The sequence below is a fragment of the Rana temporaria genome, chromosome 12 (genome assembly GCF_905171775.1).
Source record: "Rana temporaria chromosome 12, aRanTem1.1, whole genome shotgun sequence".
Taxonomy (NCBI): domain Eukaryota; kingdom Metazoa; phylum Chordata; class Amphibia; order Anura; family Ranidae; genus Rana; species Rana temporaria.
In genome coordinates, this window is record NC_053500.1 from 134,444,074 (window position 1) to 134,462,399 (window position 18,326).

Sequence of the window (18,326 nt, forward strand, 5' to 3'; positions counted from 1 at the left end):
ATAGGGCAGTATAGTGGCAGGTTAGGGTAGTATAGAGTGTTATAGTGGCAGGTTGGTGTAGTGGGGTGGTATAGGACAGGTTAAGGTGGTATAGGGCATGTTGGGGGAATATAGGGTAGTTTGGGGTGGTATAGGGCAAGTTAGGGTTGCATAGGGCAGGTTGGGGTGGTATAGGGCAAGTTAGGGTGGCACAGGGCAAGTTGGGTGGCATGGGAAAGTTTGGGGTGGCACAGGGCAAGTTGGGGTGGCATGGGAAAGTTTGGGGTGGTACAGGGCAGGCTGGGGTAGAATAGGGCAGGCTGGGGTGGTACAGGGCAGGCTGGGGTGGTACAGGGCAGGCTGGGGTGGTACAGGGCAAAAAAAAAAAACGGGATGGTGTCACCCGGTGCAGACCGCACCCCCCTAGCAACGCCTCTGCACCGCACTGCCCGCCCCCCCGGGCGTGTGGGCTGGCAGTTATCCTGCTGGACGTCATATGATGCCAGAACCACCACCCGGCCGCCATCCTGCTATAGGCCAGACGGGAAGTGGTTAAATAACAAACAAGACTTTATAATCACTTTACGTAGATTCAGGCCCCAAATGGTATTGAGATGGCGATGCAGTTCTGATAATTCATATTCTTCTTACAAATTGACAGTATAAATCTAGGTCAAACCAAAACTATATCCAGTGCACGAGAAAAAAAAAAAAGGTATACATGGTTGTGATTGCTGTCGGAAGATCGGAGACAACCAATAACATATCCAGTAAGGAAAACAAACATCCAAAAGAAGAGGAGATTGAATGTGTGTGTCACTGTCTGCTCTTCCTCCTGGAGATCCAAGTACCCCCCCCCCCCCCCCAATATACACAGTCTTCCCTCACGACAGGATGCGTCTTATTGCCCTCCGAGCCCCGGGGAAGGACCTCCCTCCTCCGGTGACACTTTTATTGAGTGGTTCAAGGTTCAGTGGAAGCGCCTCTATTAGGAACAGCAGTTCTAGAAAGCTGGCCAAGAATAACAAGATGAAAGTAGGAGGCAGGAGAGGCTGCGCTGCCTGAGCGTTACGGAGAAGAAAGACCCCTTCACAAGCTGCCAAGAGCTCAAAGCCCCCCTCTCCTCCCAGGACCCTGGTCCAGGCTGAACACACAAACCTGGGGGGGCTCAGGTTACTACTGTAGAAGAGGATTGGGGGGGGGGCCGGTACAGCTGTGTCGTGATGAAAACAAACCACACCAAAGAACGGTGTGATCGGCGGGATGTGTCTGGGAGACTTAGGGAAGACCAAGGAGAGGATCAGCATCCCTCTCAGGAAAAGCATACAAATAAGACGTGTCAGAGAGAGTTGAGCAGCTTGTACTTGTCACTCTAAACCAGGGGTCTCCAAACTGCGGCCCGGGGGCCAGACGTGGCCCTTTGCTTGCTTTTATCCGGCCCTTGGGGCACTATTCCATCTACTGACACCAACAATTGGGCAAATGTCCTGCCAGTTACACTAATGAAGGGGGTACAACTCCTTCCAATGACACCAACAATGGGGCACAATTCTTCCCACTAACACCAACGATGGGGCACTATTCCCTCCATTGACACCAACAGTTGGGCATTTGTCCTTCCACTGACACCAATGAAGGGGCACAATTCCTCCCAATGGCATCAACGATGGAGCACTCTTCTTACCACTGACACCAACGATGGGGCACTATTCCTTCCACTAACACCAATTATGAAGCACTATTCCTCCCACTGACACCAATTATGGGGCACTATGCCTCCCACTGACACCAATTATGGGGCACTACTACTTCCCACTGACACCAAAGAGGGGGCACTACTACCTCCCACTGACACCAAAGAGGGGGGCACTACTACCTCCCACTGACACCAAAGAGGGGGGCACTACTACCTCCCACTGACACCAAAGAGGGGGGCACTACTACCTCCCACTGACACCAAAGAGGGGGGCACTACTACCTCCCACTGACACCAAAGAGGGGGGCACTACTACCTCCCACTGACACCAAAGAGGGGCACTACTACCTCCCACTGACACCAAAGAGGGGGTACTTCTACCTCCCACTGACACCAAAGAGGGGGTACTACTACCTCCCACTGACACCAAAGAGGGGGGGCACTATTCCTCCTCCCACTGATACCAAAGAGGGGGCACTATTCCTCCCACTGACACCAAAAAGACAGGGAAACAAATTCTCCCACTGACACAAAGTATAGGGCACGATTCCTCCCACTGACACCAGAAATCGGGAACTCATTCTCCCACTGACACCAAATAAGGGGCACTATCCCTCCCACTGACACCGATGATGGGGCACTATTCCTCCCACTGAAACCTATGATGCATTTTTTTTAACACTGACCACTAAGCCTATGGCATTATTTACTCCCACTGATGCCAGGGCATTTTCCACTCCCATTGGCCACAGTCCAGCACCCCTAAGGTTTGAAGGGCAGTAAACTGGCTCTTTGTTTCAAAAGTTTGGAGACCCCTGATCTAGAGCAAAAGTTCATATTTGGGACCAGCGCTTCATAGAAATTAAACAGAGAATGCACAGCGAATACAAGATCAGGACAAGGAACCCCGCCCCACCCCCCCCCCCCCCAAGCCAAGACAGAGCCAGAGTGCTCCCCCCCCATCTTCATCTGGGGACCAGTGCATGCATACTTGTGGTTGTCCACAAAAAATTCTTAGGACTGCTTGTGGCTAGATTGGTTTTACCATTTACCATTACCATTAGATATTTCTAGGGATCATCACCACCTAGGATTGGGTTCCTCTGCACATTATACAGTAACGGGCATGAATCAAGTCCCTGGACCAGGGGTCTAAAACTGACGGCCCTCCAGCTGTTGCGAAACTACAAGTCCCACGAGGCATTGCAAGGCTGACAGTTACAAGCATGACTCCCACAGGCAGAGGCATGATGGGACTTGTAGTTTTGAAACAGCTGGAGGGCTGCTAGTTTGAGACCCCTGCCCTAGACACTAGCAATTAAATTAGGCAGATTTACAATAAATAACGCTATTTATAAACATTAAGCCGAGTTTATATCTCTTCAGACTGGTCTCTTAAGATAAATGCAGACTTTAAATGCCTTCACACTATTTGGTAATGTCAGTAAACCTTGCAGCAGTTTATACTATTAAGCAAGGACAATATAGACCTCGCATTGACCACCAAGTCACATGGGCCCTCCAACACTCTGTAATAATCACTCCAATCAGCATTGCTCCATACCATACCATACCATACCATGTTTCCATGGAGGTAGGTGGAGGGGAACTAAGATTTTATTTATATCAAAAACGTATTTACCTGGAAGAGAGTCTCTGAGTCGTCCTTCAGCTCTGTTCGTGGGGGCGTGATAACTGCACAGAGAAAGAAAAACAGGTTAACAACTTAAGCCCCAGACCATTTTGTTGCTAAAGGACCAGGCCCCTTTTTGCGATTCGGCACTGCGTCGCTTTGACAATTGCGCGGTCGCGCGACGTGGCACCCAAACAAAATTGGTGTCCTTCCCCCCCCCCCCCCCACAAATAGAGCTTTCTTTTGGTGGTATTTGATCACCTCTGCTGTTTCTAGTTTTTGTGCTATATACAAAAATAGAGCGACAATTTTGAAAAAAAAAATCAATATTTTTAACTTTTTGCTATAATAAATATCCCCCAAAAATATATCAATTTTTTTTTTCCCTCAGTTTAGGCCGATACGTATTCTTCTACATATTTTTAGTAAAAAAAAAAAATAAAAAAAAAGCGCATTTATCGATTGGTTTGTGCAAAAGTTACCGTATTTATCGGCGTATACCGCACACTTGTTTCCCCTCAAAATCAGGGGAAAATCGCGGGTGCGCGATATACGCCGTTAACCGCTTCCCGCGCTGTGTTTGAACGCCGCCGCCGACATATACCGAGCGCAGTACACTCGGCCAGGCTCGGCTCCGCTCGCGGTCACGCCCTGTGCCGCCTCCTAGCCTTTATGCGATATGTCAGCGGCGGCGTTCAAACACAGCGCGGGAAGCGGGGATCGGCTCAAAAACAGCGCGGGAGAAGCAGGGAGGACACCACCACAGGCGCAGATGGACGCCGGACAAGGCCACCGATGGACGCCGGGCAAGACACCGACGAGGGGCATTCAAACTAAGTATTTTCTTTTTTTTTCCAGGAATTTTCCTTTTAGGTTGGGGGTGTGCGCTATATGAAGATAAATACGGTATAGCGTCTACAAAATAGGGGATAGTTTTATGGCCTTTTTATTATTTATTTATTTTTTACTAGTAATGGTGGCGATCAGCGATTTTTATCGTGACTGCGACATTATGGCGGACACTTCTGACACTATTTTGGGACTATTGTCATTTATACAGCGATCAGTGCTATAAAAAAATGCACCGATTACTGTGAAAATGACACTGGCAGTGGAGGGGTTAACCTGTAGGGGGCGCTGAAGGGGTCAAGTGTGCCGCAATATGTAATTCTTACTGTGTGGGGGCGTGCAACGTCACTGATCGTCGTTCCCTATGACAGGGAACAGACGATCAGTGACAGTCTCACTAGGAAGCACGAGGAGGGATTTGTTTACACTTACCTCTCCCCGTTTCTTCAGCTCTGTGACCCGATCGCATGCGCTACCCATGCCTGGGATCTTAAAGGGGACGTACCTGTACGCCCTTGTGCCCAGCCGTGCCATTCTGTCGACGTATATCGTCGTGCGGCGGTCCTTAAGTGGTTAAGGTGACATGCATTCTGTATGTAAACCCTAATAAAGGAATTTGTCTTCTCGTTTGAAACAGCGGTTCTAAAATTGCATACATTACTTGGCTGATCCTGCCAGAAATCTTGTGAGCTGATAACTTCCTGTGCTGTATGGTTGAAGCCCGCTGTCAGCTGATGTCACAGTCCAGGCTGGGGAAAAATCGTGACCATATGGTCGGGATCCACCCACATGCCAGGACCAGCACCCGGCTCAGCCTCTCAGCAAGCCAGTCCAGGCTGGGGAAAGAGCCTGACCTTACAGTTGGGATCCACCCAGATGCCTGGACCGGCAGCTGGCGTAGTTTCTCAGCTGCACCACTGGGAGACCGTGCCAGCTGCTCCCTCCCCAGTCCTCCAGTGAGCACTGGGGGGGGGGGGGGCAGAGCAAAGCTGGTGACTGACAGTTATGTCTCTCTGCTCAGAACGGAGGGGAGAACTGAGCGATCAGCAGTGTTTGATCATTCAGTTCTCAGTGCAGAGGGGGAGAGATCCAGCATCGGATCAATGCTGCATCCATCTTGGTGAGGATAAGATTTTATTTATTTATTTTCCATACTTCTCTTTTTTTAAACACTTTAAAGTAATTTTGCAAAAAAGCTCTAAACTCTTTCAACGTATTAATGGAAAGGGGGAGCCAAGCATTATGTGTGTGTGTGGGGGGGGGGGGGGGGGGGTCGGGTCTAAACTCTTTGAAATCAGAAACGCAGAAGGAAACAGGTGTTGCCGTGTTTCCCCTAAAATAAGCCCGGGTCTTATATTAATTTTGGCAACCTAAAAAACACTAGGGCTTATTTTCGGGGGATGTCTTATTGAATTACGATATGTACAATGATCTTAAAGTGGTTGTTACCCTAAAGAAAAAAAAAAAGAAAAAATCCTTTTCCTTTAAAGCATGATAGATCTCCTGTGTCCCCTGTCTTCTCCCCTCCCCCTCCCTGTCAGGTCAGGAGTCAGTATTTTGATGTAAATAGCATCTTAAAATCAAATCCAATTCAATTCAATTTGTAGGAATGGGGTGCAGCGTGTGATTTTTTAATTGTTTTGTGGGCAATACGGTACCTTTCTTGCAGCTTCCCTGGCTGTCACATGGTCTGCCTGGGCTCTTCTCTGCATCCGGGATCCCCGCTGGCGTCGGCCTTCTCCGTGCATGGGGGAGGGAGCCGCGGGCATCGGGCGGGAGGAGAGCAGAGGAGGGGGAAGCCGGTGTCCCGCTGGCGTCTGCCCCGCTCCATGCAATGAGAAGGGAGGGGCTGCGGGCATCGAGTGGGAGGAGAGAGGAGAGAGGGGGTGCCGCTGTCCAGCTGGTGATACAATAAAGATCACTGATTTTATATCCAGCAGTGCCGGCTGTGCGCTGGGGAGGGGGGGCCGCGGGCGTCAGCCAGGAGGAGAGGAGAGGAGAAGACCTCCGATGAGTCTGCAAATAGGGTGTAATCATTCTGAAAGGTGGATTCAAAAAAAAAAATTTAAACTAATTTTACTAGGGCTTATATTGCAGCCCTCCCTAACAATCATGCTAGGTCTTATTATCGGGGTAGGTCTTATTTTCAGGGAAACGCGGTAGGGATGAGTACTACCCTAAATATGTCTAATATTTGAAGACAGCTTCATAATCCAAAACTTTTCACAAGGCTGGTCACAGGAGAAGAGAATATAGGTTGGAAAGCTTACAGAACCATACTAGTACATTATCAGGAGTGGTATCATGTCCATCAAGAATAACAGGGCTCTCAATACATACTTGGATATATGAAAATAAATATTCAAGAAGTCGAATTTTGTATGTAAAAGAAGAAGAAGAGTTATGCAACATACACAGATAAAATGGAATCTCAGGTTCTTGCAGGTGGCTCTGGACAAACTCCCTCACAGCTCCAACTGCAAATAGAAAAAAAAAAAGAGGGAAAAGACGATTTAATAAGTAGGAAAAAAAAAAGAAGAGGAAAATAGAAAAAAATAAATAAAAATGCATACTGGTTTCTGTAACTCGAAAAAATCCCTGCAAGATGAACCGATCTGGGAAAAGAACTCGAAGGACAACCTGCAAAATAAAATAAATATCATAAACCAAACTGGAGTTAAAGTGCAAGTTAAATCTTTATTATACAACTTTAAAATGAATAAAAACAAAACATAGACATCCTACTCCAAACATATAGGATAAATTATACTTTCCGATTCGCTATATGTAGTTCTGTGATAATACATACAATCACATTTACAAACAGAGGTAAATTCATTCCGGTATAGATGGTGTGCATTTAGCCTACTGCCTGTGAGGTCAACGCGTTTCGCCATATCTTTAGCTTCTTCAGGACCCAGAGAGCGAGCTACATTATATATATATATATATATATATACACACACATACATATATATTATGTATGTATGTATGTATGTATGTATGTATGTATATATATATATATATATATATATATATATATATATATATATATATATATATATATATATATACACACACACACACATATATATATATATATATATATATATATATATATATATATATATATATATATATATATATATATATACACACACATATATATATATATATATATATATATACACACACATACATAATATAAGTACATAATACAACAAGTCGATCTTAAACAGAATTCATATATATATATATATATATATATATATATATATCTACATCTGCATACTCCTACCGGTAGGGAGGTACTAGAACCAGGTCAGGTAGGTAAGATGCAAGCTGTGGAGGGACAGGGGAGAGTGGTGGAGAGGTCAGAACCGAGAAGGGTTGGAAGTGTGATGGGAACAGCTTGTGAAACCCTGCAAACCCATCTGTGCACTCCTACATCCTGCACTCTGTATGTAGCACACTTCTCAACCCTTCACTCTGTACACAACACACCCCTGAACTCTGCACCCAGGGCACCCCTGAAACTGCACTCTGTACATTTTGCATCCCTGAATTCCACACATAAAGCACTCTTGGCATTTATTGCCCCTTTAAGATCCTCCCACTGTTGATACAATTTGGTCACACCCACTGTTCAATGCGGTTCAGGGGGGCATTATTGAGTTCCTGCACCTGTTCTCTGAATATAGTCTTACAGCTACAGCCACCCTGTTTTTCTTTTTTTTTTTTTTTTTTTTACCGTTTTATGTTTTTCTGATCTGAGTGCAGGTGTATAATTTTTTAATGACGACATGCACACATGAGCTGCATTCAAATCCGTAACCAAAAATTGAAAGATCTGTGTCTGGGGGACAATTTTGCACAACCCAAGTATACACACTGTATATGTGTACGTGTGTGTATATATATATATATATATATATGTGTACGTGTGTGTATAATGTATGCATTTAAATGCAAGTATTTTCCTGATCACACTTAATACAACTAAACTAAAACTCTTACAGCCGTGTACATGTAGCCTTAGGGATTTTAAGCATGCCTGGGACAAACATAGGTATATGTTCAGACAAAAATCCTTAAAGTGGTAGCAAACTCTTTACTACCACTTTTACCTACAGGTAAGCCTTTTTATAGGTATAAAGAACATCTCCTAAACCTGCACGGTTTAGGAGATATTCCCCTCGCAATGCGCTGCTGATTGCAGCAGCGCATGCTCAGCGGGGATCCTCGGCTAAAGGCCCGGTGGCCGCCACCCCTTGCCGGAATGAAGTCTCCCGCGCGCATGCAGTTCAGGGGTGGAGGCAGAATGGCACAGTACAGGTCAGGAGGGCAGAATACTGGGATCATGGGACAGCTTAGTAAAAAACATGACTGGCCCGGAAAATCCTGGGACAGTTGTCAAGTATGATATAATGCAAGACTATAATGGGGCCCCCCTGCACCTGGGGCCCATGCATTAAGACAGCCCTGGGGGGGGGGGGGGACGTCCCCTCCCGCTACTTGTAATAACAGCAGAGCGGCTGCTGAGCTAGGGTTAGGGTGTTAGGGTTTTCCCTTGAAGAATAAGGCTAGGACTCAGGAATTAGAACAGGGACCCAGAGGTCAAAAGCTCAGAAGGCAGGTTCACAGAGGTCAAAGGTCAGGAGGCGTGGCTGACCCACCCCCAAAGTGTACCGCCTACCCTAACTAAGTCAGGGAATGAACAAGTCGGGGAAAACCCTAACCCTAGAATCAGTTGTTATTACAATAAAGCTGACCGTCCGCTCTAAAGAATGGTACCGGTGTGATGCCTGCAGCTGCAAGCATCACCCCGGTGGGACCCCTTGAAGCAATATCAATAATTAAATCGTTTTTTTGACCGATACTTCTAAAAAATCCCCAATTCAGTTGTATATAAAATGCACTATATACGTATTTCCCAGTGCTAAACTTTTCATCCAATTTCATCCAATTTCGAAATTGTTGCATTTGTAAATTTCAAAAACACAGTACAGTATAATGAAATGGTAGTGGTAACAAAAACCACAAAAAAATTCTCCTTTAAGGGGGCGTGACAGGGGGGTGTGTCCTATGCCTACATACTTTTGCCAATAGCTGTCCCTTGTTTCCATCTCAAAAAGTTGGGGGTTATGCATATACCGTATATACTCGAGTATAAGCCGACCCGAATATAAGCCGAGGCACCTAATTTTACCACAAAAAAAATGGGAAAACGTATTGACTCGAGTATAAGCCTAGGGTGTCCATCTGCATGCCTCACTGTGCCTCACTGTGTCCATGTGCATGCCTCACTGTGCCCATGCCTCACTGTGCCCATGACTAGATTGACGTTTAACATGGGAGTCTATGGAAGGGGTGCCCGGCTTTAAAAAAAGAAATAAAAGAAAAAAAAAAGAAAAAAAAAAAATCAGTGCTCCCCGGCTGTAGGTCCTCCGGACAACAATTTTTGCACACTTGTAGAGGAAGAGTGGGGCTACATGTGTGCCAGGTTTGGGGTCCAGGGGGCTACAGTTGGCCGGTACCAGGTCCCCAAAGTTCGGGAGATCAGGCGCAAAAGCCTGACTCAAGTATAGCAGAGGGGGGCATTTTCAGCACAAAAAAAAATGTGCTGAAAAACTCGGCTTATACTCGAGTATATACGGTATACTCCCCTATGTGGCAATGCTTGGACCTCAGCTGGCAACTGCCATGCTAGAACACTGCCCGCGGAGGAGGCAGGGCTCTGACACCACCGCCAGATGAACTCCCGACGCGAAGCAGCGCAATCTAAGCAGATTTGCTCTGCTGGGGGGGTTGGTGGACTATCATAAGGCACTGTCACTTTACACAGGATATGCAAAGTGACTGTTTCCCTTTAAATAAATTAAAAAGTTCAGCTTTAAGACTGCCCTGAAATCCTGATTCGATTACAAAGACATAATTATGAGTTTTGACAAGACTTATCTGCATAATATGAAAAAAAAAAAAAAAAGTCCCCAGAGCTGCAAACTATAAAGATGTAATTGGTTTCACATTGCCCAGAGACTTTTATTCAGCGCAAATAAAAAGGAGATCAAAATCGCTTACATAAGAGCCATAAATCTGACAGAAGCAACCAAACACAAAAACGATATAAAACTTCCAAAAAGAGGTTTTATTTGCTGTTGCATGCGATTCGATAAACCTGTCTATTAACTCTATTTCAGAAGCTATGGCACTATTGATCTCCATCTTTTGCCGGGTTTATCGTTTTTGTCTGGAATGCCTCCTGTGCTATTTTTGGGCCTTGAGCCTTCTAGCTGTTTATCTGCATTGTGAGATCATCTAAGGAACCGTTTAATTTGACTAGTCTCAAGCCTTGTTCACACCATACATGCAGAAAAACTAATCGAAAAAACATGCAAATTTCACTTGCATGGAATATTTTGGCCTTATTCACACCATGTGTAGAGCTGTGCATATTAATTACATAGGTCTCTGCAAGGACACAAAGAAAACTATTGTATTCTATGGCCCGGATTCACATAAATCGGCGCATATTAATGCCGCCGTAGCGTATCTCTTTTACGCTACGCCGGCGCAGCGCAGAGAGGCAAGCACTGGATTCACAAAGCCAGTGCTGCCAAATCTGCGCTGGGTTTCTTAGACGTAAGTCGTCGTAAGTGGAAGTGGGCGTGAGCCATGCTAATGAGGCGTGACCCCATGCAAATGATGGGCCAAGCGTCAGATAGCTACGAATAACGAACGGCGCATGCGCCGTCCCGTGGACGCATCCTAGTGCGCATGCTCAGAATCACGTCGGAACGAATGCCTAAGATACGACGGATCACTGCCTACAGCGTGAACGTAACCTACGCCCAGCCATATTTACGTACAACGTAAACGACGTAAAATACGACGGCTTGAGTTCCCTGGTGCAGACCTTTGCATGGGTTGCGCCTCCTATATGGTAAATAACTTTACGCCGGACGTACGACTTACGCAAACCGTGTATATTATGCGCCGGGCGCAAGTACGTTCGTGAATCGGCGTATCTCCCTCATTTGCATATACGAATAGAAAATGAATGGGAGCGCCAAATACGTCCAGCGTAAATATGCGCCCACTCTCTGCCGGCGTAGGCAAGTTACGTCGGCGGGATGAAGCCTGTTTTTAGGCGTATCTTAGTTTATGGGTCCGGCGCATAGATATGACGGCGCACGTTTGCACTTACGCGGCGTATCTTGAGATACGTCGGCGCAAGTGCTTTGTGAATCCGGGCTTATGTGTCCTGTTCACACCAAAACACAGGGTTTTTCTTCTGTGCAGGAATCTGCAACATAAATTCTTTGCAAGGGCACACAGAAAATAATTGATTTCTATGTGCCTTGTTCACACCACTATGTTGATATCATGTGTGTTTCTTTTTCTGCCTAGAAAACTGCATACATGCAACATGTTGCAGATATCTGCACAGAAAAAAAAGCTGCATAATACCAGTGTTGTGGGTTTGTGCCCTTCCATAGACAGGTGCAGAAAAACCAACATCTCTGGCACAGATGAATGCCTCTTGAGATCTGGAGTGAGATTTAGTGATGTGGGTAGGTATACACAGCTTATAGCAGGGGTGTCCTAACTTTTTTCAAAGAGGGCCAGATTTGATGAAGTGAACATGTGTGAGGGCCGAATATTTTGCCCGACATTCTTTGAATCATTAAAATTCGGTCTAAGTGTGTTCATCTGAGCACTAATACACGGCCCAACAAGAATTCTCTTGCCTTTGTGGCTGTGTCTGGTGAAAAGATGAGCCCGGGCATGTTATTTAGATATTCTCTAAATATTTCTTTTGTGGCCCCAATGAATCCCAGAGCGCTGCTTAGGACTAAGGATGAGCTTGGGCATGTTATTTGGATATACCGTATTTATCGGCATACAACACGCACAGGCTTACCATTGCAACCAATGCAGCCTCACCATTGCAACCAATGCAGCCTCACCATTGCAACCAATGCAGCCTCACCATTGCAACCAATGCAGCCTCACATGTGCCATGAATGCAGCCTTATATGTGCCATGAATGCAGCCTTACATGTGCCATCAGTGCAGCCTTAACGATGCCCATCTGCAGCCTCGGAGGGCAGAGGGAGGGGGGCTGGATGAGTGCCGACCGATTACAAACAGGAGAATCTCTTGTTTACTCTGTGGCCTCTTTAATACAAAGTCCCACCTCCTATGATAGACAGAACAGTCGTCCAATGGCATCCCAGGAGACGGGACTTCCAATAGGAGATTCTCTTCATGAAATCTGACGGCGTTTGTCCTGCCCCCTCCAAGGCAGCGCCAATAAATACAGTATATATCTTTTGTGGCCCTGGGGGCCACAAACAATATATATATCCAAATCCCCAGGGGGGCCATATTAAATCAACAGGGGGGCCACATATGGCCCCCGGGCCGGACTTTGGACATGCCTGGCTTACAGCAATACAAAAAGAGCTAAAGAAACTGCAGGGAGTAGAAAAGGAGATGACCGAATACATATGGCAATTTGTCCAAGCAACATGGCCAGCATATTGAGAATAAATAAAAAATAAACTGAGGTTCTGAAACAAGAATATCTCCATTGAGGGCAACATATGGTGCTGACATACCTTTCAAGCCTTTAACATTACCCATAAATATGTTTTATAGTACAGAACCCAGCATGCCATCAGAAAGATGTCTTGAACCTGATTTAGCAGCAGAAGCACAAAACACAGAATTGTTTCTAATTAAAGACCGCAAGAATTATCTTGAGAACCGGACCGCACAGGGCCCCCTTCCGCCTGACAGCCTCTTCTTGGACTGATCTCCTAAAATAACCCCATTCTTTGCGACATGATGTTTTTCCCTATTTAGCAGTAAAGACGTCGGTAACGGCCGCAATTATGGGAAACAGAACGTAAATACAAAAAGGTTCCAGCAAGGCAAGATCAAAGTGGGGGGTTTTTGTACTGGAAATAGTCATTTCTCAGGATTAAAGCCCCGCTTTGAGATCTCCTGAAATAACCAGAATTAGAATGGCGTGTGCCTGATTATGTGGCAATCTTCCACCGCACACAGAAAAGCAGAAAAGCAAACCTAAAAAAGACAAAAGGCAAGTTCACTTACACAAACAGAGCGAATGTACAGGTGCAGCTCAAAAAAATGTGAATATCATCAAAAAGTTATTTTATTTCAGGAATTCAATTCCAAGGGTGAAACTCATTTATTATTTAGATTCATTCCACACAGAGTGATATATTTCAAGCATTTTTTCCTTTTAATTTTGATAATTAGGAGTAGTGAAACCCCAAAATTCAGTATCTCAGAAAATTTGATTACATAAGCCCATTAAAAAAAAATGTTTTAATACAGTAAAACCTTGGTTTGAGAGTAACTTGGTTTGAGAGCAACTTGGTTTGAGAGACAAGCAAAATGTCTTAATACATTTTGACTTGATATACAAGCAATGTCTTGATATAAGAGTAGCGGCATGTCACAATTGAGTATAAAAGAGAAGAGAGGAGCCTCTAAGGCCCCTTTCACACTGGGGCGGGAGGTGCGGTGGCGATATAGCACCGCTAGCAGTTCGGTATTAACCCCCAAAAAAGGGTCAATACCGCCGGCAGAGGCGCATTGCGGGCGGTATTACCGCGGTTTCCCATTGTTTTAAATGGGAAGGAGTGGTATACACACCGCTCCTCTCACCGCTCCAAAGATGCTGCTTGCAGGAGATTTTTTTCTCTCCCGCCAGCGCATCGCCTCAGTGTGAAAGCCCTAGGGCTGAAGAGATGCCAGAGTGGGCAATGAGACAAGCCAGGGTCAGTAAACCAGAAGTGAGCGTAATCAAAAGAAAAAAAATCAGGGACAGGGATCAGAAGTCAGCCAGGCCAAGTCATACAAAGGAACACAGGCAGGAATGCACTGGAGATCATAGACCACGCAAGGGCAAGGAGGAAATCAGCCAAGCTGCTTAAATAGCAAAAAATAGGATTTTTGTACTCACCGTAAAATCCATTTCTCTGAGTTCATTAGACGGACACAGCCTTCATTGACATTAGGGTTATGCTTCTTCCTACCAGGACTCTCCTGGTAGGAAGAAGCATAACCCTAATTGTCAATGAAGGCTGTGTCCGTCTATGAACGGAAGAGAAAAGGGGCAGGCTGCAGACTGGACTAATGATGCAAGTTAATGGTAACCAGATGAGTCACTGCGGAAACAACGAGTAGATGGTAATATGGTAATTAAACTGACAGCTGTGCAGCTGTCATTTAGGGCATTGAAAGAAAAGAGCTGTTCAAAGTAGCAAAAGTCCAGTCCTGACACACTTAATCCTCATACACACAATCAGATTTTTCCACGGACAAAGCATTGGACTTTTGTCCGAAGTGCGTTGCCGGTGCACTTGTCTTGCATACAAACAGCAAAGAATTGTCAGCCAACAAACTCAAAACTACGTGTTTTTTCAGCATTTTAGCGCCACCCTTTGGGCAACTTCTGCTAATGTTGTGTTGTGTTATGGTGAGCATTGCTTCTGAGCATGTGTGTTTGGAATTTGGATTTTTTTCAGAAGGACTTCCGTACACACGATCGGATAATCCGACAGCACACATTTGTTGTCGGAATATTTTAAAGCATGCAAGCCAACATTTGTTGCTGGAAAATCCGACACAACAATTGTCCGATGGAGCATACAAACACTCGGATTTTCCGACAAAAGCTTGCCATCACACAATTCCTGTTGGAAAATCCGATCGTGTGTATGAGGCTTTACCATACCAACCACATCCAAAGCACGGTTGCTTCTGCCTTTTAGTCTCGGAGAGCTGGAGTCAGATTTGGTGATGTCATTACTGTGCTGCTCACTGTTTTCCTTGCTGGAGGCTCCAACGTAAGAAAGCAAAGCCCTGCCACCAAGATGGCCACCTACACACAAGGACACAGTGCAGAACAGGGCATGGCAAGTCAGTAATGAGAAAAAGATCAGCTGCAGAGTGACCACAGGCAATAAAGGTTATTAGTCCTCTGTCCTCTCTGCCTGCCTTTTTTAAGAAGTTGCTCTTTAAGCACTACAGAAAATGTTGGCACTATACACAAGTAAAATAAACACCATAGATAATTCCCCCCACACTGCCCAAAAGGAGAAAGGCTAGCGCCGTGAAAGCCGCACAGTTTTGTCAAGTCATTGCCGATTTGGCAAATATTTCAAACACGCTGCTTCATGTGTCTTTCCTTGTACCCTGGACGGAGCTCAGAGAGGATGAAGAGAAGGTGAAAGAAGCGATCGCTGTAATGACACATATGTTCTGTTTACCCGGGCCGCTGCTGGAAAGCACAGGTCACACAGAAGTATTCCAAATGGAAAAATGGCAGACCTAAATCTGTTTCCCTTCTATAAACAGAGGCTGCTTATTGATACAGGGATCAATAATCCCCCAGGGTAATTACATTTTCTTAGTCATTTCCCATAAGGGGGGAAAGATATAGGAAACGTCTGTTTTGCTTTTAAAGCTTAACTCTAGGTAAATGGCGAAATACATATAAAATGCACCAGTGAGCTCGGTAACACCGAAAAGGCCAGGATGATCATGCAGTTCTTTACAAGGTTAAGGCTCCTTTCACACTAGGCAGACTCCGTCACTACGGAGTCCGCCAGCTCAGCGGGAGATCTGTCCGCAGATCTCCGCTGACCCGGCGGATGACAAGCCCCTCTCTGCTCACTGAGCGGGGAGGGGCTTGTGCAGCGCCGCTGATTCCTATGGAGAGATCTGATGAAAACGGACAGCATGTCCATTTTCATCAGATCTCACCCGATCCAATCCGCCATGGGCGGATGGGGACGTACCGCCTCTCTGCTCACTGAGCGGGGAGGGGCTTGTGCAGCGCCGCTGACTCCTATGGAGAGATCTGATAAAAACGGACAGCATGTCCATTTTCATCAGATCTCACCCGATCCAATCCGCCATGGGCGGATGGGGACGTACCGCCTCTCTGCTCACTGAGCGGGGAGGGGCTTGTGCAGCGCCGCTGATTCCTATGGAGAGATCTGATGAAAACGGACAGCATATCCGTTTTCATCAGATCTCACCCGATCCAGTCCGCCATGGACGGATGGGGACGTCTTGCCATACGTCTGATTTTGGTAGATCGGGTCGGATATCAGCGGACATGTCTCCGCTGACATCCAACGCTCCATGGGATTGCATGGAGCGGCCGTTCAGGTCCGCCGTCAAAACTGACAGGCAGACCTGAGCGGTCCGACAGTGTGAAAGGGGCCTAAGAAAGAACTCTTCACAACAGCTAGCCAAGTGTAGAACACTCTCCAGAAGTTTGTGGTATCATTGTCAAAGTCTACAAAACAAAACGTTAAAAAAAAGAGTAAAGCCCCTTTCACACTAGGACGGGAGGTACAACCTTTCTAAATAAAGGGCCAGTTTACTGTCGTTCAGACTTTAGGGGGGCCAGACTGTGGCCAGTAGGTGTAGAAAATGTCCCAGGGTCTTTGGGAACAAACAATGACTCAGGCTTGGGGGTCAGTAGGGGTAGAAAATTACATATGGCCTATGGTCAGGAGGAGGAGGAATCATGTCCCATCACCGGTAATAATGAGAGGAATAGCGCCCCATTGTTGGTGTCAGTAGAAGGAATAGTGTCCCATCATTGGTGTCAGTGGAAGGAATAGTGTCCCATCGTTGTTGTCAGTGCTGCTGATCAGCTCCTTGTTTATATGTGATCAGCTGTGATTGATCACAGCTCTTTACCGAGATCGGGGTCACGCCGCATCCCAGGCGAAGTCGCCCAGAATGAGAGGGGATCCTGCCATCATTTGTCTATACGACAGGCAGGAGGCGGTTAATGGGGTTGTAAACCCTTGTGTTTTTTTACCTTAATGCATCCTGTGCATTAAGGTGAAAAAACACCTTGCTGTGCCTGGTCCCCCAGCCCCCCCCCCCCCCCGTTTTACTTACCTGAGCCCCAAATTTCCATGGGGGCGATCTTGTGTAGCTCTCCCCGCGGCTTCTCAGCTCTTCATTAGATTGATAGCAGCGGGAGCCAATGGCTGCACTGCTGTCAATCAAATCCAATGACGGGGCCGGCAGGGGGTGGGGCCCGAATCATACACAAGTGTATGACACGGGAGTGCGCCCGCAAGGTAACCCCCTCAGATATAGCTTCCCAGAGGGGGTTATCTATTGCGGGGAGGAGCCGCGAAAACCGCCGTGGGACCCCAGAAAAGGACAATCGGGCCACTCTGTGCAAAATGAACTGCACAGTGGAGGTAAGTATTACATGTTTGTTATTTAAAAAAAAAAAAAACGTGAACCCATAGTATCACTTTAAATAAGTATTATTGAACTATGAGCTGCACTTAACAGCCCATTGTATAAAAATGCTTCTGTTCCTCTAAAAGAGGTTCAGTTGTGTATATTTCCCATGCTCTCCCCGTGTTTCTTTCTTATGCCTTGTACACACGATCGGAATTTCCGATGGAAAAAGTCAGCGGAATTTTTGCATCGGATATTCCGACCGTGTGTGTGCCCCATCTGAGTTTTTCCATCGGAAATTCCGAAGGACTTGGAAAGAGAACGTGTTCTCTTTTTTCCGATTCCAATTTTTTTGGGGAAAATTCCGTTCGTCTGTATGGAACTCAGACAACACACATGCTCAGAATCAAGTCGATGCATGCTCGGAAGCATTGAACTTCATTTTTCTCGGCTCGTCGTAGTGTTGTACGTCCCCCGCGTTTTGGACGGTCGGAATTTGGTGTGACAGTGTGTATGCAAGACAGCTTGAATGTAATTCCGTCAGAAAAATCTGTCAGAGTTTATCCCGACGGAAATTCCGATCGTGTGTACGGGGCATTACACTTTGGACATCACTAAAAATAACATAAAACAATTCATATCAAACGTTGAATGCAAGACTTGTAAAAAGGTGAACTACCCAACAACTGAACTTTTATTTTCACCATCAACTCATCACCATACAGATATTCTGTTTCACTTGACCCTCTATGTTAGATTGTAAGCTCCCACGAGCAAGGCCCTCTAACCCTCTTGTCTTGAAATGTACTGTACCTGTACTTTATATTGTAAAGTGCTGCTCAAACTGCTGGCTCTATATAAATCCTGTATAATAACAACTTCAACTTTGGCATTTAAAAATTAAGAGTC

General features: G+C 45.9%; 1 protein-coding gene across 2 annotated transcripts in view; it reads right to left on the bottom strand.

Annotated features, from left to right (window-relative positions):
• Positions 1 to 18,326, bottom strand: part of ASPSCR1 (ASPSCR1 tether for SLC2A4, UBX domain containing) — a 70,718-nt gene that overhangs the window by 25,684 nt on the left and 26,708 nt on the right. For both annotated transcript variants that reach the window (XM_040330799.1, XM_040330798.1), the window contains exons 10-12: positions 6,731 to 6,797; positions 6,572 to 6,634; positions 3,318 to 3,370 (exon numbers count right to left, since the gene is read on the bottom strand). In XM_040330799.1, the coding sequence (XP_040186733.1) occupies positions 3,318 to 3,370; positions 6,572 to 6,634; positions 6,731 to 6,797 (183 nt within the window). The remainder of the gene's footprint in view (positions 1 to 3,317; positions 3,371 to 6,571; positions 6,635 to 6,730; positions 6,798 to 18,326) is intronic.